General features: G+C 56.7%; 1 protein-coding gene across 8 annotated transcripts in view; it reads right to left on the bottom strand.

Annotated features, from left to right (window-relative positions):
• The window catches only part of LOC129126594 (protocadherin alpha-C2-like), a 166,303-nt gene that overhangs the window by 94,949 nt on the left and 52,359 nt on the right, over positions 1–18,995 (bottom strand). Inside the window, exon 1 of one of the 8 annotated variants that reach the window (XM_077186621.1) lies at positions 14,682–17,343. The exons of 5 other annotated variants lie outside the window; for them this stretch is intronic. In XM_077186621.1, the coding sequence (XP_077042736.1) occupies positions 14,682–17,174 (2,493 nt within the window). In that variant the 5' untranslated portion in view covers positions 17,175–17,343. Of the gene's footprint in view, positions 1–898; positions 3,536–7,838; positions 10,369–14,681; positions 17,344–18,995 lie in introns of those variants that run through there. 2 more of the 8 variants (XM_077186625.1, XM_077186628.1) reach the window with 2 other exon arrangements.

The raw sequence follows: 18,995 nt of genomic DNA, 5'->3' as shown, positions 1-18,995 counted from the left end.
TATCCTTCATTCATGACACTGGGACATGAGTTCTCAAGACAACCACATCATGACTCATTCTTGTCTTAACACATGGCCCATGCCATTCTCAATGAATTCCACCTTCCTCAGGCAGCTCTTCTGCTCAAGGTCACATCAATACAAACCTGGACCTAACCCTGCCACGGCCACACTCACTTTACTAAACATGCTACACTTTGCTTCCCTTACAGAAAGGAAAAAATAATACAATGGAAAAGGTGATAGTAAAGTCGCTGCTGCCTTTCCTACTTTCTTAATGAGCCTGATGGTGGAACCTAAATGCAGAATTGTTGTTTCCACAGGGAGTCAAATAGTTGAAATTCCAAGTGTAATTTTGTGTCACATCTCAGGCAAGGAAAATAAAAGAGGACAGTTTTCAATAACAATCCTGACCTAATACCAACATAGTCAGAAGTCAGCAAAGGCATTAAGTCAAAACAACGTGACTGGGGGACTGTCACCACCATGGCTCGTCTTGAACTCCTGCACCAAGCTGGCATTGAAACCCTTCATGGAAAAACGTAACAAAGTTGCCTGCAAAGCTGGCATCTCCGAGTACCTCTCACAGCAACAGGCAGTGATTTCATTCCTGAGTAAAACTCCTGCCCAGCACAGCGAGACTCACCTGCGGATGGTAATTGCTCTGAGGTGCCATAAAAACTTAATTCTGCTTCCACGCACCAAGAACTTGCAAAACCAGGCAAGGAAAGGCCGACGATGGAAATGGCCCTCTAACATCCTTAAACACCCACTGCCCTAAGGCTGCGGGGGCGCGACCTCCCTAGAAGCAAGAACGACCCAGGGGGCGGGAGAGAATGGACTGAGGGGAAAAGTGGCGAAGATAAGAGCGAGATGCGAACAAGGCAGTGCCACTGACCGTGCCGAGGAGAGCGGAGGGCTCTGGCTGCGTGTCCTTGGCTGCAGGGCCGGGCGGCGGCGGAGGGAAGTTGGGGCTGAAAACCATGAGGTCGCTCTTGGCAGCGCCGTCCGCCACGCACAGGCTGCGGCTGTGGCGCTGCGAGTAGGACCAGCTGCCCACTTCGCTGGCGCACACGAGCGTCGTGGGCCCGGGCCCCGAGAGCACGGCCGCCCGCGGCGCCCAGCGCGACGCCCCGTACAGCACCACGGCCAGCAGGAAGAGGCTGGACACGGCGCAGATGGCCACCACCAGCCACACGTTGGTGGCCGCGCTCGCCGCGCCGGGCCCCAGCTCCGCGCCCGCCGCCGAGCGCGACACCGCCGACGACGACGACGACGACGCCGCCGAGGATCCCGCGGCCAGCGCCGCCTCGGCGGCCTCGAGCAGCGACACGCTGAGCGTGGCCGTGGCCGAGCGCGCCGGCTCGCCGTGGTCGCGCACGACGATCAGCAGCCTCTGGCGAGGCCCGTCCGCCTCGTCCAGCGCCCGCGCCGTGCTCACCTCGCCGCTGTAGAGCCCCACGCGGAACGGGCCCTTGCCCCGCGGCTCCCACAGCTCGTAGCGCAGCCACGCGTTGTAGCCCGAGTCGGCGTCCACGGCGCGGATCTTGGCCACCACCTGCCCCGCCGGCGCCCCCCACGCCGCCCACGCCCACAGCGTGCCCGACTCCGAGCCCGCCCCCGCCAGCGCCGCCGCCGCCGCCTCCGCTGCCGAGCCCGCGGCCGGCAGCAGCGCCGGCGCGTTGTCGTTCTCGTCCAGCACGAACAGCTGCACCGTGGCGTTGCCGCTCAGCGCCGGCTCCCCCGCGTCCACCGCGCGCACCTCGAACTGCAGCACCTGCAGCTCCTCGTAGTCCAAGGGCTGCAGCGCCCACAGGCGCCCGCTCTCCGCGTCCACCGACACGTAGCTCGACGCCGGACGCCACCCCATGCCACCCGACGACGACCCCGCGGCCACACCGCCCAGGCCGCCGTCCCACACCGAGTAGCTGACGCGCCCGTTGGCCGCCTCGTCCGGGTCCCGCGCCCACAGCCGCGCCAGCTCCGCGCCCGCCGCGTTGTTCTCCCGCGCCAGCACCGTGTACACGGCCTGCGCGAACAAGGGCGCGTTGTCGTTCACGTCCGACACCGGCACCCGCAGCCCGCGCCTGGCGCGCAGCGCCGGCGCCCCGCCGTCCTCCGCACGCACCTCCACCTCGTACTCCGACACCCGCTCCCGGTCCAGCGCCTCGCGCAGCACCAGCGAGTACGAGCCCAAGAACGTCGCCTCCAGACCGAACGGCGACGCCGGCCACACCCAGCACCGCACGCGACCGTTCTCCCCCGAGTCCCGGTCCGACACGCTCAGCAGGGCCACCACCGTCCCCACCGACGCGTCCTCCGCCACCGGCACCGACAGCGACGTCACCCACACCTCCGGAGCGTTGTCGTTCACGTCCAACACCTCCAGCTCCACGCTGCAATGACCCGACAGTGGTGGTGTCCCTTGGTCTGTCGCTTCAATACGAAAATCAAACACACTGACTTCCTCGAAGTCCAGGGCTGCTGTGAGGTGAATTTCTCCCGTGTTCGGATTGACGGAAATCACATCTTTTCCACTCGGGGGAATGAAGCTGTTCGCTGTAAAGGTCACTTTGCTATTAGTTCCCAAATCCGGATCCGTGGCATTCACCCTCGTCACCAGCGTCCCCACCTCAGCACTCTCCGGCAGCTGCACTTTATACACAGACTGGTTGAACTGGGGCGCGTTGTCGTTTGCATCCAGCACCGAGATCACCAGCTCCATTGTCCCCGTCAGAGACGGCCGGCCCCCGTCTGTCGCCGTCAGCACCAACCGGTGCACGGGAATCGTCTCGCGGTCCAGAGATTTCGTTAAAACGAGATCGGGTACAATATTTCGCTCATTCGATTTCTGTAAATCCAGAGAGAAATGCTCGCTGGGGCTGAGTGTGTAGGTGAGCTGCGCGTTCGCTCCGATATCCGCATCCGACGCGCCCTCCAGCGGGAAACGAGACCCCGGCACAGACAGTTCCGCGATGCTGAGGTTTTTCCGGGCGGCGGGGAAGACGGGGGCATTGTCGTTGATGTCGGTGACCTCCAGCTGCACATGGAAGACGCGCAGCGGCCGCTCCAGCAGCACCTCCAGGCGCAGCGCGCACGGCGCGCTCTTGCCGCACAGCTCCTCCCGGTCGAGCCGCGAGCTCACCAGCAGCGCGCCGCTCGCCCCGCTCACCTCCACACTCGCCCGCCGGCCCTGCGCCACCAGCCGCAGCCGCCGCGCCTCCGCCTCGCCCGCCTCCAGGCCCAGGTCCTGCGCCAGACGGCCCACCACCGTGCCGGCCTTGGCTTCCTCCGGCACCGAGTAGCGCACCTGCCCGCCCGACAGCGCCCAGGCCGCCTGCAGCACCAGCACCCGCACCAGCGCCGCACAACAACGCTCGCCCATCCTTCCTGCCGCTCTGCCCGCCGCCGCTCTGCCTGCCGGCCCCGGCCCGGGCCCCGCACGGCTCCCCGCCGCCGCCCGGACGCGCCGCCTCTGCTGCCCGGCCCGAGCCGCCCCCCCGCGCTCACAGCCGGGCTCTCCGCCGCACCGGGGCGGAGCCGCCCACACCGAGCCGTTCCTGAGCCTGCAGCGACACCGTGCGCTCCTCCGCCGCCTCACACGCTCCGCGACAGCGCCTGTGCCTCTGATCCATCATGGCCACCTCCTCTGCTGTTTCTTCTTACCGTGCTCCTTTTATATTTTATCCTTTGGACTTTTACCGCTGCTCTCTTCTTACCCCTTCTGCTATCTCGCCCGTCGCCTCCGGAGCCTGACTGCAGGAAAAGCAAGCTGGATCCACCAACTCGACTTACGTGGCATTAGCGTCGGAGCGCGGAATATTCTCATGGAGGCGGGGGCTCTTGAGAACCAGCTCCACCCAGCGATTAGAGGTACGGGCGTTTCGTACTGCTCATCTCCCTCGCTGTTGTTTTCTTTTTCGTCTTTCTCATCTTCCATTCTTAATTACCTTCTTGTCTAATACCTTCATAGCATCTTCTCTCTTCATCTCCTCTCCATTTATGTCTTCCCTTCTTGCTCTTCTCCCTTTCTGTTTACAGTGACAGCATCTGGGACATACCAGTAAATTTGTCCGTCCATCCTTCCTTTCTTCCATTTTCCCATCTTCCTACTCATCTTCACTCTCCTTATGCACACACATACTCTCTTCTTCCTCATCGTCATTGCCAATGTATTTTTCCATTACTTCACTCTCCCCATGAAGCACAAACACACCATTGGTGACAGTTCTTCTTCCTCTCGTTGACATCTTTCATCTCTCCACTCAAGGAGCAAACTTCCTGCTCACTGCAATCTGTGCCAGACTGACAGATTGCTCTTTCACCTCACCTTCTGGAAGGAAATGACACTCTTCAGGCTCCATCCTCTCAAGGGAGGGAATACACAGCCCTCTCAAACACAGGCGCAATCCCTAGGTACTTTGACATTGGTGTAAACACACTTGACTAAGCACAAACGAACCAGTGAATCTTCTTCTGGAACTCAAAGCCATCAAGGCTCAGTATATAATTCCAGCCTGAATGCTGAAAAAAATTTGGAGCAACCACAGCTTCCAAGCACTCTTCATATACTCTGATGAAGAGCTGTTCTTCAGGCATCATTTGCCACCTGCATGCTGAATGTAAATTTCTGACTTCTTAATTCAGGCAGGCCAGAACAGTCATAAACACACAGAAAGAATGTCCATCCTAAGGGGGAAATTCCCTGCAAAATGCCTCTGTGCAGCCTGATCCAACAGGTAAAGGCAACAGAGCCATTTTATCTCTGTCATTTTCTCTGAGAAGACACTCCCAACTCCCAACACATCCACGCTGAGAAATGTGTTAGGGTCCCTACTTCTTCTGTGCTTGCTGTTATTTGCTCATACTGTGTCTGGAGAAAGAAGTTAGGAATGGGAGGAGGCAGTGGTGCTCTGCTGATCCAGTAAAGGAATCAAAGAACGTTTCAAACTTGAAGGCACCCATAAGCATCATCAAGTCCAGCTCCAAATCCAGGCACATTTGGTCAATCCAAAACAAAGATACCTTGACTAAACACATATAAAGGTACAACTGTATTCCAGACTCATCTTCTTTAGGCAGCGGGAACTTACCTGAAGCATCCTTGACTCCTTCTTCAGAAAATATTTACTGTCAAGAGAGGGAATTGATTCTGAAGCATATTTTCTTTTAATGTTATCAGAGATTTCTGGGGAAGATGAATAGGAGAAAATGACCCACATTGTGCAAATCCTCTAAATCACTGAACAGAGCACAACGCTCCTTCATGTACTTTTTGCACATGCTAAGTAGAAGAGATGCTGCAAATCTAAGGATATTCTCCCAACCTCAGCCTCAGCTTAGAAGACTGGAAAATCCATCTCTCATACCCGTGGTCAACTACTGCAAACTCTGCTACCTGACAGCTGCCAAAATTCAGCAGTCTGCATTTCATCCACTGTCAACAACACATGGCCAATGCAAAAGAAGAAAAAGTTTTAAAAGATGGAATGTTTTGGCAAAAGGAGAGAAGAAAACTAAAAGGTTCCATTCCACCATATCAAAATGCCAGGTCTGTAAACTTCTGGTTATGGACAGAAGTTTTTCCACTCCCTATCAAGACAAGAGCAGAGATATAAACCAGGAGAGCTTCAGAGAAGACTGACCAAGCCAGACTGATAATTGGAAACGCTGCTGTTTCACCAACACCATATGTTCAAAAGCAAGGGATCTAAGTTGTGTATGGGAGATGTCTTCACATCTGTCAGGAAGAGCACAGAGAATACCAAGGATACACAGGACTTCAGGAGCACCTGAGAGGATCCCAGGAGAGCAACCCTGGGTGACAGGTGTCTTCACAAGGTTTTCAGTGAAATCCTCTATCCCAAGCTCTGGGAAATGAATCTCCAGCTAAGCAGCTGGAGCTTTTCTTCCCCTCTGATAGGGCTTATGCTCCACAGCATCTCCATTTCCTCAGTAATAAACTTCTCCACTCAAAGTCACTCTGCCCATGAGAGAGGGCCCAAGCAGTACTCCCTGCCACTCAAATTACAGCTGTAGCTGCCAAACTGCCCCACCAAAAAACGTTGAACCAGCAATAAAACCCACTCTGAGCATGATCCAGGCCTTTGCACATCCCCACCTTCCCTCACAACTGGTAAAAAGAACTTAGGAAGAGATGCAAAGCCACAGAATGTCTGGCAGACTGTGTGAAATTCACCTTAAATGTGAAACACTTTTTCAGCAATCTTAGATGGAAACACCACAGAGCTACCCACTAGAGATGTTTAAAATTCTGTGATCAGAGTGACAGCTCTGATCCTGGGACAGATGAATTTTTATTTTGAGAGAACCACACCAAATGCTGAAGCACAAGCACAGTCAAACTGTAGGGGAGAATTTCTACAATAACATCAGGGCTGGGCTGCTCTGCAGGGTTTGCTGTGGCCATGCAGGTGTCAGGGTTAAGCACGACCAGGGAACACCCATTTCTACTGAGGCTGACCCTGCAAGTGCTCAGGTAGGAGATATGAGGCACACACAGATTATACCCTCTTCCTCATCACATCCTCTTGCAAATCCCACTTGACAAGCAGCAAGGAACCATCCTGGAAAAATCCACAGCTGAGGAAGCTGCTTTAGAGGTGGACTCCTACACAAGGACTCCAGCAAGCTCCAGTCCTACCCTCCCACAATGCATTTCTCAAAAGAGGGTAGTGGTTCATTAAACAATCTTCATCATTGCATTTCCTCTTACCAACACATTCCATACAGTAATGATGTATCAGCACAAACCTCTTTCTGTTCTGGGAGAACTTCATCACCTCAAAGGACTTGGTGGCCATTTCAATACCACACAGCATCTCAGGGTCCACAAGGCCTCCAGCTCCAGAAAGAACTTCTGCAAAGGATCCCAGGCAGGAGCACTCTGTGCCCATCCTGCCTCACAGTTTTCTCAGGGTATCCTTCATTCATGACACTGGGACATGAGTTCTCAAGACAACCACATCATCACCCATTCTTGTCTTAACACGTGGCCCATGCCCTTCTCAGTGAATTCCACCTTCCTCAGGCAGCTCTTCTGCTCAGGTCACATCAAAACAAACCCGGACCTAACCCTGCCACGGCCACACTCACTTTAGTAAACATGCCACACTTTGCTATCCTTACAGAAAGGAAAAAATAACACATTAGAAAGGGTGATAGTAAAGTCACTGCTTCCTTTCCTACTTTCTTAATGAGCCCGATGGTGGAACCTAAATGCAGAATTGTTGTTTCCACGGGGAGTCAAATAGTTGAAATTCCAAGTGTAATTGTGTGTCACATCTCAGGCAAGGAAAATAAAAGAGGACAGTTTCCAATAACAATCCTGACCTAATACCAACATAGTCAGAAGTCAGCAAAGGCATTAAGTCAAGACAACGTGACTGGGGGACTGTCACCACCAAGGCTCGTCTTGAATTCCTGCACCAAGCTAGCATTGAAACCCTCATGGAAAAACGTAACAATGTTGCCTGCAAAGCTGGCGCCCGGGGTACCTCTCAGAGCAACAGGCAGTGATTTCATTCCTGAGTAAAACTCCTGCCCAGCACAGCGAGACTCACCTGCGGATGGTAATTGCTCTGGGGTGCCATAAAAACTTAATTCTGCTTCCACGCACCAAGAACTTGCAAAACCAGGCAAGGAAAGGCCGACGATGGAAATGGCCCTCTAACATCCTTAAACACCCACTGCCCTAAGGCTGCGGGGGCGCGACCTCCCTAGAAGCAAGAACGACCCAGGGGGCGGGAAAGAATGGGTGGAGGGGAAAAGAGGCGGAGAAGATAAGAGCGAGATGCGAACAAGGCAGTGCCACTGACCGTGTCGAGGAGAACGGAGGACTCCGGCTGCGTGTCCTTGGCTGCAGGGCCGGGAGGCGGCGGAGGGAAGTTGGGGCTGAAAACCATGAGGTCGCTCTTGGCAGCGCCGTCCGCCACGCACAGGCTGCGGCTGTGGCGCTGCGAGTAGGACCAGCTGCCCACTTCGCTGGCGCACACGAGCGTCGTGGGCCCGGGCCCCGAGAGCACGGCCGCCCGCGGCGCCCAGCGCGACGCCCCGTACAGCACCACGGCCAGCAGGAAGAGGCTGGACACGGCGCAGATGGCCACCACCAGCCACACGTTGGTGGCCGCGCTCGCCGCGCCGGGCCCCAGCTCCGCGCCCGCCGCCGAGCGCGACACCGCCGACGACGACGACGACGACGCCGCCGAGGATCCCGCGGCCAGCGCCGCCTCGGCGGCCTCGAGCAGCGACACGCTGAGCGTGGCCGTGGCCGAGCGCGCCGGCTCGCCGTGGTCGCGCACGACGATCAGCAGCCTCTGGCGAGGCCCGTCCGCCTCGTCCAGCGCCCGCGCCGTGCTCACCTCGCCGCTGTAGAGCCCCACGCGGAACGGGCCCTTGCCCCGCGGCTCGCACAGCTCGTAGCGCAGCCACGCGTTGTAGCCCGAGTCGGCGTCCACGGCGCGGATCTTGGCCACCACCTGCCCCGCCGGCGCCCCCCACGCCGCCCACGCCCACAGCGTGCCCGACTCCGAGCCCGCCCCCGCCAGCGCCGCCGCCGCCGCCTCCGCTGCCGAGCCCGCGGCCGGCAGCAGCGCCGGCGCGTTGTCGTTCTCGTCCAGCACGAACAACTGCACCGTGGCGTTGCCGCTCAGCGCCGGCTCCCCCGCGTCCACCGCGCGCACCTCGAACTGCAACACCTGCAGCTCCTCGTAGTCCAAGGGCTGCAGCGCCCACAGGCGCCCGCTCTCCGCGTCCACCGACACGTAGCTCGACGCCGGACGCCACCCCATGCCACCCGACGACGACGACGGCCCCAGGCCGCCGTCCCACACCGAGTAGCTGACGCGCCCGTTGGCCGCCTCGTCCGGGTCCCGCGCCCACAGCCGCGCCAGCTCCGCGCCCGCCGCGTTGTTCTCCCGCGCCAGCACCGTGTACACGGCCTGCGCGAACAAGGGCGCGTTGTCGTTCACGTCCGACACCGGCACCCGCAGCCCGCGCCTGGCGCGCAGCGCCGGCGCCCCGCCGTCCTCCGCACGCACCTCCACCTCGTACTCCGACACCCGCTCCCGGTCCAGCGCCTCGCGCAGCACCAGCGAGTACGAGCCCAAGAACGTCGCCTCCAGACCGAACGGCGACGCCGGCCACACCCAGCACCGCACGCGACCGTTCTCCCCCGAGTCCCGGTCCGACACGCTCAGCAGGGCCACCACCGTCCCCACCGACGCGTCCTCCGCCACCGGCACCGACAGCGACGTCACCCACACCTCCGGAGCGTTGTCGTTCACGTCCACCACCTCCAGCACCACCTTGCAGTGACCCGACAGCGGGGGCGTCCCTTTATCTGTCGCCCTTATATTTAGGTCGTATAAATTAACTACTTCGAAGTCCAAGGCGCCCGTCAGTCTGATCTCCCCTGTGTTCGCATCAATGCTGAATAAATCTGAGTCAGAGGGAGGAACAATAGTATCGATTTCATATCTCACATCTCTATTACTTCCTTCGTCCAGGTCCGTCGCATTCATCCGCGCCACAAGTGTGCCTTGTACGGCGTCCTCAGACAAATGTACATTATACAGAGATTGGTTGAACTGGGGCGCGTTGTCGTTTGCGTCCAGCACGGAGATCACCAGCTCCATGGTGCCCGTCAGAGACGGCCGGCCCCCGTCAGTCGCCGTCAGCACCAACCGATGCACGGGAATCGTCTCGCGGTCCAGAGATTTCACGAGTACAAGAAAAAGAGACTTACTGCGAGAGTTACTGTTTTCTTCCTCTATTCTGAAGTGATCGCTGGGGCTGAGTGTGTAAGAGAGCTGAGCGTTCGCTCCGATATCCGCATCCGACGCGCCCTCCAGCGGGAAACGAGATCCGGGCATTGTAGATAACTCTGCGATGCTGAGGTTTTTCCGGGCGGCGGGGAAGACGGGGGCATTGTCGTTGATGTCGGTGACCTCCAGCTGCACATGGAAGACGCGCAGCGGCCGCTCCAGCAGCACCTCCAGGCGCAGCGCGCACGGCGCGCTCTTGCCGCACAGCTCCTCCCGGTCGAGCCGCGAGCTCACCAGCAGCGCGCCGCTCGCCCCGCTCACCTCCACGCTCGCCCGCCGGCCCTGCGCCACCAGCCGCAGCCGCCGCGCCTCCGCCTCGCCCGCCTCCAGGCCCAGGTCCTGCGCCAGACGGCCCACCACCGTGCCGGCCTTGGCTTCCTCCGGCACCGAGTAGCGCACCTGCCCGCCCGACAGCGCCCAGGCCGCCTGCAGCACCAGCACCCGCACCAGCGCCGCACAACAACGCTCGCCCATCCTTCCTGCCGCTCTGCCCGCCGCCGCCGCCGCCGCTCTGCCTGCCGGCCCCGGCACGGCTCCCCGCCGCCGCCCGGACGCGCCGCCTCTGCTGCCCGGCCCGAGCCGCCCCCCCCGCGCTCACAGCCGGGCTCTCCGCCGCACCGGGGCGGAGCCGCCCACACCGAGCCGTTCCTGAGCCTGCAGCGACACCGTGCGCTCCTCCGCCGCCTCACACGCTCCGTGACAGCGCCTGTGCCTCTGATCCGTCATGGCCACCTCCTCTGCTGTTTCTTCTTACCGTGATCCTTTTATATTTTATCCTTTGGACTTTTACCGCCGCTCTCTTCTTACCCCTTCTGCTATCTCGCCCTTCGCCTCCGGAGCCAGACTGCAGGAAAAGCAAGCTGGATCCGCCAACTCGACTTACGTGGCATTAGCGTCGGACCGCGGAATATTCGCATGGAGGCGGGGGCTCTTGAGAACCAGCTCCACCCAGCGATTAGAGGTAAGATCGTTTCGCCCTGTTCATCACCTTCGCTGTTGTTTTCTTTTTCGTCTTTCTCATCTTCCATTCTTAATTACCTTCTTGTCTAATACCTTCATAGCATCTTCTCTCTTCCTCTTCTCTCACTCCTTTTTTCTTCCTTTCTTCCTCTTCTTTTCTGTTTACAGTGACAGCATCTGGGACATACCAGTAAATTCGTCCGTCCATCCTTCCTTTCTTCCATTTTCCCATCTTTCTCCTCATCTTCACTGTCCCTAAGCACACCACATACTCTCTTCTTCCTCATCTCCTTTACCAATATATTTTTCATTACTTCACTCTCCCCATGAAGCACAAGCACACCATTGTTACAGTTCTCGTTCCTCTCGTTGACATCTTTCATCTTTCCACCCCAGGAGCAACTTCCTGCTCCCTTCAATCTGTGCCAGACTGACAGATTGCTCTTTCACCTCACCTTCTGGAAGGAAACCACACTCTTCGGGCTCCATCCTCTCAAGGGAGAGAATTCACAGCCCTCTCAAACACAGGCCCAATCCCTAGGTACTTTGACATTGCTGTAAACAGACTTGACTAAGCACAAACAACCCAGAGAATCTTCTTCAGGAACTCAAAGCCATCAAGGCCCAGCACACCAATCCATCCTGAATGCTGAACACCACAGCTTCTGACAGTTTTCATATACTCTGATGAAGAGCTGTTCTTCAGGCCTCATTTGCCTCCTCCATGCTGAATGTAAATTTCTGGCTCCATATTTCAGGCAGGCCAGCACAGTCAGAAACACACAGCAAGAAGGTCCATCCCCAGGAGCAAATTCCCCATCAAATCCCTCTGTGCAGCCAGATCCAAAGGGTAGAGGCAACAGAGTCATTTTATCTCTGTCATTTTCTCTGAGAAAACACTCCTGACTCCCAACACATCCACTCTGAGAAATGTGTTAGGGCCCCTCCTTCATCCATGATTGCTGTTATTTGTGTCTGGAAAAAGAGGTTAGGAATGGGAGGAGGCAGTGTTGCTCTGGTGATCCAGTAAAGGAATCAGAGAACATTTCAAACTTGAAGGCACCCATAAGCATCATCAAATCAACTCCATATCCAGGCGCATTTGGTCAATCCAAGGTACAAGTGAAATCAGACTCATCTTCTTTAGGCAGCAGGAACTTACCTGAAGCATCCTTGACTCCTTCTTCAGATAATATTTACTGTCAAGGGAAGAATTGGTTTGAGGCATATTTTCTTTTAATGTTATCAGAGATTTCTGGGGAAGATGAATAGGAGAAAATGACCCACATTCTGCAAAAGCCTCTAAATCACTGAACAGAGCACAACGCTCCTTCATGTAATTTTTGCACATGCTAAGTAGAAGAGATGCTGCAAATCTAAGGACATTCTCCCAACCTCAACCTCAGCTTAGAAGACTGGAAAATCCATCTTTCATACCCATGGTCAACTACTGGAAACTCTGCTACCTGACAGCTGCCAAAATTCAGCAGTCTGCATTTCATCCACTGTCAACAACACATGGCCAATGCAAAAGAAGAAAAAATTTTAAAAGATGGAATGTTTTGGCAAAAGGAGAGAAGAAAATTAAAAGGATCCATTCCACCATATCAAAATGCCAGGTCTGGCAACTTCTTGGTTATGGACAGAAGTTTTTCCACTCCCTATCAAGACAAGAGCAGAGATATAAACCAGGAGAGCTTCAGAGCAGACTGACCAAGCCAGACTGATAATTGGAAACGCTGCTGTTTCACCAACACCATATGTTCAAAAGCAAGTGATCTAAGTTGTGTATGGGAGATGTCTTCACATCTGCCAGGAAGAGCACAGAGAATACCAAGGATACACAGGACTTCAGGAGCACCTGAGAGGATCCCAGGAGAGCAACCCTGGGTGACAGGTGTCTTCACAAGGTTTTCCAGTGGAATCCTCTATCCCAAGCTCTGGGAAATGAATCTCCAGCTAAGCAGCTGGAGCTTTCTTCCCCTCTGATAGGGCTTGTGCTCCACAGCATCTCCATTTCCTCAGTAATAAACTTCTCCACTCAAAGTCATGACAGAGGGCCCAAGCAGTACTCCCTGCCACTCGGAGGATTACAGCTGTAGCAGCCAAACTGCCCCACAAAAACAGCTTGCACCAGCAATAAAACCCATTCTGAGCATCATCCAGGCCTTTGTACATCCCCACCTTACCTCACAATTGGCACAAAGACCTTAGGAAGTGATGCAATTTACCCTAAACGTGCTGAGATTTTTCAGCAATCTTAGATGGAAACACCACAAAGCTACATAGTAGAGATGTTTGAAATTCTGTCATCAGAGTGACAGCTCTGATCCTGGCCCAGATGTATGTTTATTTTGAGAGAACCACACCAAATGCTGAAGCACAAGCACAGTCAAACTGTGGGGGAGAATTTCTACAGTAACATCAGGGCTGGGCTGCTCGGCAGGGTTTGGAGTGGCCGTGCAGGTGTCAGGGTTAAGCATGACCAGGGAACACCCATTTCTACTGAGGCTGACCCTGCAAGTGCTCAGGTAGGAGATATGAGGCACACACAGATTATACCCTCTTCCTCATCACATCCTCTTGCAAATCCCACTTGACAAGCAGCAAGGAACCATCCTGGCAAAATCAACAGCTGAGGAAGCCGCTTTAGATGTGGACTCCTACACAAGGACTCCAGCAAGCTCCAGTCCTACCCTCCCACAATGCCTTCCTCAAAAGAGGGAAGTGGCTCATTAAACAATCTTCATCATTGCATTTCCTCTTACCAACACATTCCATACAGTAATGATGTATCAGCACAAATCTCTTTCTGTTCTGGGACAACTTCATCACCTCAAAGGACTTGGTGGCCATTTCAATACCACACAGCATTTCAGGGTCCACAAGGCCTCCAGCTCCAGAAACTTAGAACTTCTGCAAAGGATCCCAGGCAGGAGCACTCTGTGCCCATCCTGCCTCACAGTTTTCTCAGGGTATCCTTCATTCATCACTCTGGGACACGAGTTCTCAAGACAACCACATCATGACTCATTCTTGTCTTAACACATGGCCCATGCCATTCTCAATGAATTCCACCTTCCTCAGGCAGCTCTTCTGCTCAAGCTCACATCAAAACAAACCCGGACCTAACCCTGCCACGGCCACACTCTCTTTAGTAAACATGCTACACTTTCCTTCCCTTACAGAAAGGAAAAAATAATACAATGGAAAAGGTGATAGTAAAGTCGCTGCTGCCTTTCCTACTTTCTTAATGAGCCTGATGGTGGAACCTAAATGCAGAATTGTTGTTTACACTGGGAATCAAATAGTTGAAATCCCAAGTGTAATTTTGTGTCACATCTCAGGCAAGGAAAATAAAAGAGGACAGTTTTCAATAACAATCCTGACCTAATACCAACATAGTCAGAAGTCAGCAAAGGCATTAAGTCAAGACAACGTGACTGGGGGACTGTCACCACCAAGGCTCGTCTTGAATTCCTGCACCAAGCTAGCATTGAAACCCTTCATGGAAAAACGTAACAATGTTGCCTGCAAAGCTGGCGCCCGGGGTACCTCTCAGAGCAACAGGCAGTGATTTCATTCCTGAGTAAAACTCCTGCCCAGCACAGCGAGACTCACCTGCGGATGGTAATTGCTCTGGGGTGCCATAAAAACTTAATTCTGCTTCCACGCACCAAGAACTTGCAAAACCAGGCAAGGAAAGGCCGACGATGGAAATGGCCCTCTAACATCCTTAAACACCCACTGCCCTAAGGCTGCGGGGGCGCGACCTCCGTAGAAGCAAGAACGACCCAGGGGGCGGGAGAGAATGAATGGAGGGGAAAAGAGGCGGAGAAGATAAGAGCGAGATGCGAACAAGGCAGTGCCACTGACCGTGTCGAGGAGAGCGGAGGACTCCGGCTGCGTGTCCTTGGCTGCAGGGCCGGGCGGCGGCGGAGGGAAGTTGGGGCTGAAAACCATGAGGTCGCTCTTGGCAGCGCCGTCCGCCACGCACAGGCTGCGGCTGTGGCGCTGCGAGTAGGACCAGCTGCCCACTTCACTGGCGCACACGAGCGTCGTGGGCCCGGGCCCCGAGAGCACGGCCGCCCGCGGCGCCCAGCGCGACGCCCCGTACAGCACCACGGCCAGCAGGAAGAGGCTGGACACGGCGCAGATGGCCACCACCAGCCACACGTTGGTGGCCGCGCTCGCCGCGCCGGGCCCCAGCTCCGCGCCCGCCGCCGAGCGCGACACCGAGGACGACGACGACGCCGCCGAGGATCCCGCGGCCAGCGCCGCCTCGGCGGCCTCGAGCAGCGACACGCTGAGCGTGGCCGTGGCCGAGCGCGCCGGCTCGCCGTGGTCGCGCACGACGATCAGCAGCCTCTGGCGAGGCCCGTCCGCCTCGTCCAGCGCCCGCGCCGTGCTCACCTCGCCGCTGTAGAGCCCCACGCGGAACGGGCCCTTGCCCCGCGGCTCGCACAGCTCGTAGCGCAGCCACGCGTTGTAGCCCGAGTCGGCGTCCACGGCGCGGATCTTGGCCACCACCTGCCCCGCCGGCGCCCCCCACGCCGCCCACGCCCACAGCGTGCCCGACTCCGAGCCCGCCCCCGCCAGCGCCGCCGCCGCCGCCTCCGCCGCCGAGCCCGAGGCCGGCAGCAGCGCCGGCGCGTTGTCGTTCTCGTCCAGCACGAACAGCTGCACCGTGGCGTTGCCGCTCAGCGCCGGCTCCCCCGCGTCCACCGCGCGCACCTCGAACTGCAGCACCTGCAGCTCCTCGTAGTCCAAGGGCTGCAGCGCCCACAGGCGCCCGCTCTCCGCGTCCACCGACACGTAGCTCGACGCCGGACGCCACCCCATGCCACCCGACGACGACGACGACGACCCCGCCGCCCCGCCCACGCCCAGGCCGCCGTCCCACACCGAGTAGCTGACGCGCCCGTTGGCCGCCTCGTCCGGGTCCCGCGCCCACAGCCGCGCCAGCTCCGCGCCCGCCGCGTTGTTCTCCCGCGCCAGCACCGTGTACACGGCCTGCGCGAACAAGGGCGCGTTGTCGTTCACGTCCGACACCGGCACCCGCAGCCCGCGCCTGGCGCGCAGCGCCGGCGCCCCGCCGTCCTCCGCACGCACCTCCACCTCGTACTCCGACACCCGCTCCCGGTCCAGCGCCTCGCGCAGCACCAGCGAGTACGAGCCCAAGAACGTCGCCTCCAGACCGAACGGCGACGCCGGCCACACCCAGCACCGCACGCGACCGTTCTCCCCCGAGTCCCGGTCCGACACGCTCAGCAGGGCCACCACCGTCCCCACCGACGCGTCCTCCGCCACCGGCACCGACAGCGACGTCACCCACACCTCCGGAGCGTTGTCGTTCACGTCCAACACCTCCAGCACCACCTTGCAGTGACCCGAGAGTGGAGGGTTTCCCTGATCTGTAGCATCCACTTGCAGGCGGTAGAGACTAACATCCTCAAAGTCTAATTTACTCCTGAGACGAATCTCTCCAGTTTTTCTATCAATTGCGAAAACGCCTTTTCCATCCTGAGGAAACAAAGTCTCGAGAGAATACGAGATATTACTGTTTGAACCTTCATCTAAATCCGTGGCATTTAATTTAATTACTAAGGTGCCCTGTTCTGCATTTTCTGGCAGTTGCACTTTATACACAGACTGGTTGAACTGGGGCGCGTTGTCGTTTGCATCCAGCACCGAGATCACCAGCTCCATTGTCCCCGTCAGAGACGGCCGGCCCCCGTCAGTCGCCGTCAGCACCAACCGGTGCACGGGAATCGTCTCGCGGTCCAGAGATTTCCTGAGCACCAGGAATAAGGACTCACCCTCCATTTCGGTTTTTTGCAAATCCAGAGAGAAATGCTCGCTGGGGCTGAGTGTGTACGTGAGCTGCGCGTTCGCTCCGATATCCGCATCCGACGCGCCCTCCAGCGGGAAACGAGACCCCGGCACCAATGATTCCGCGATGCTGAGGTTTTTTCGGGGAGCGGGGAAGACGGGGGCATTGTCGTTGATGTCGGTGACCTCCAGCTGCACATGGAAGACGCGCAGCGGCCGCTCCAGCAGCACCTCCAGGCGCAGCGCGCACGGCGCGCTCTTGCCGCACAGCTCCTCCCGGTCGAGCCGCGAGCTCACCAGCAGCGCGCCGCTCGCCCCGCTCACCTCCACGCTCGCCCGCCGGCCCTGCGCCACCAGCCGCAGCCGCCGCGCCTCCGCCTCGCCCGCCTCCAGGCCCAGGTCCTGCGCCAGACGGCCCACCACCGTGCCGGCCTTGGCTTCCTCCGGCACCGAGTAGCGCACCTGCCCGCCCGACAGCGCCCAGGCCGCCTGCAGCACCAGCACCCGCACCAGCGCCGCACAACAACGCTCGCCCATCCTTCCTGCCGCTCTGCCCGCCGCCGCCGCCGCCGCTCTGCCTGCCGGCCCCGGCCCGGGCCCCGCACGGCTCCCCGCCGCCGCCCGGACGCGCCGCCTCTGCTGCCCGGCCCGAGCCGCCCCCCCGCGCTCACAGCCGGGCTCTCCGCCGCACCGGGGCGGAGCCGCCCACACCGAGCCGTTCCTGAGCCTGCAGCGACACCGTGCGCTCCTCCGCCGCCTCACACGCTCCGTGACAGCGCCTGTGCCTCCGCTCCGTCATGGCCACCTCCTCTGTTTCTTCTTACCGTGCTTCTTTTATATTTTACCCTTTAGACTTTTTCCGCCGCTCTCTTCTTACCCCTTCTGCTATCTCGCCCGTGGCCTCCGGAGCCTGACTGCAGAAAAAGCAAGCTGGATCCACCAACTCCACTTACGTGGCATTAGCGTCGGACCGCGGAATATTCGCATGGAGGCGGGGGCTCTTGAGAACCAGCTCCACCCAGCGCTTAGAGGTAAGGGCGTTTCGTACTGCTCATCTCCTTCGCTGTTGATTTCTTTTTCGTCTTTCTCATCTTCCATTCTTAATTACCTTCTTGTCTAATACCTTCATAGCATCTTCTCTCTTCCTCTTCCCTCCCTCCTTTTATGTCTTCCTTACTTGCTCTTCTCCTTTTCTGTTTACAGTGACAGTATCTGGGACATACCAGTAAATTCGTCCGTCCATCCTTCCTTTCTTCCATTTTCCCATCTTCCTCCTCATCTTCACTATCCCTAAGCACACCACATACTCTCTTTTTTCTCATCTCCATTACCAATGTATTTTTCCATTACTTCACTCTCCCCATGAAGCACAAACACACCATTGGTCACAGTTCTCGTTCCTCTCGCTGACATCTTTCATCTTTCCACTTAACGAGCAAACTTCCTGCTCACTGCAATCTGTGCCAGACTGCCAGCTTGCTCTTTCACCTCACCTTCTGGAAGGAAATCACACTCTTCAGGCTCCATCCTCTCAAGGGAGAGAATTCACAGCCTTCTGAAACAAAGGCCCAATCCCTAGGTACTTTGATATTGGTGTAAACAGACTTGACTAAGCACAAACAACCCAGTGAATCTTCTTCGGGAAATCAAAGCCATCAAGGCTCAGTATATAATTTCCTGAATGCTGAATAAATTTGGAGCAACCACGGCTTCCAAGCACTCTTCATATACTCTGATGAAGAGCTGTTCTTCAGGCCTCATTTGCCATCTGCATGCTGAATGTAAATTTCTGGCTTCATAATTCAGGCGGGCCAGAACAGTCAAAAACACACAGAAAGAATGTCCATCCTAAGGGGGAAATTCCCTGCAAAATGCCTTTGTGCAGCCTGATCCAACAGGTAAAGGCAACAGAGCCATTTTATCTCTGTCATTTTCTCTGAGAAGACACTCCCAACTCCCAACACATCCACTCTGAGAAATGTGTTAGGGTCCCTACTTCTTCTGTGCTTGCTGTTATTTGCTCATACTGTGTCTGGAGAAAGAAGTTAGGAATGGGAGGAGGCAGTGGTGCTCTGCTGATCCAGTAAAGGAATCAAAGAACATTTCAAACTTGAAGGCACCCATAAGCATCATCAAGTCCAGCTCCAAATCCAGGCACATTCGGTCAATCCAAAACGAAGATACCATGACTAAACATATATGAAGGTACAACTGTATTCCAGACTCATCTTCTTTAGGAAACAGGAACTTACCTGAAGCATCCTTGACTCCTTCTTCAGATAATATTTACTGTCAAGAGAGGGAATTGATTCTGAAGCATATTTTCTTTTAATGTTATCAGAGATTTCTGGAGAGGAT

Source organism: Agelaius phoeniceus, chromosome 15 (assembly GCF_051311805.1).
Source record: "Agelaius phoeniceus isolate bAgePho1 chromosome 15, bAgePho1.hap1, whole genome shotgun sequence".
Taxonomy (NCBI): domain Eukaryota; kingdom Metazoa; phylum Chordata; class Aves; order Passeriformes; family Icteridae; genus Agelaius; species Agelaius phoeniceus.
Note: the sequence above shows the minus strand (reverse complement) of the source record. Positions and strands in the feature narration are given on the sequence as shown.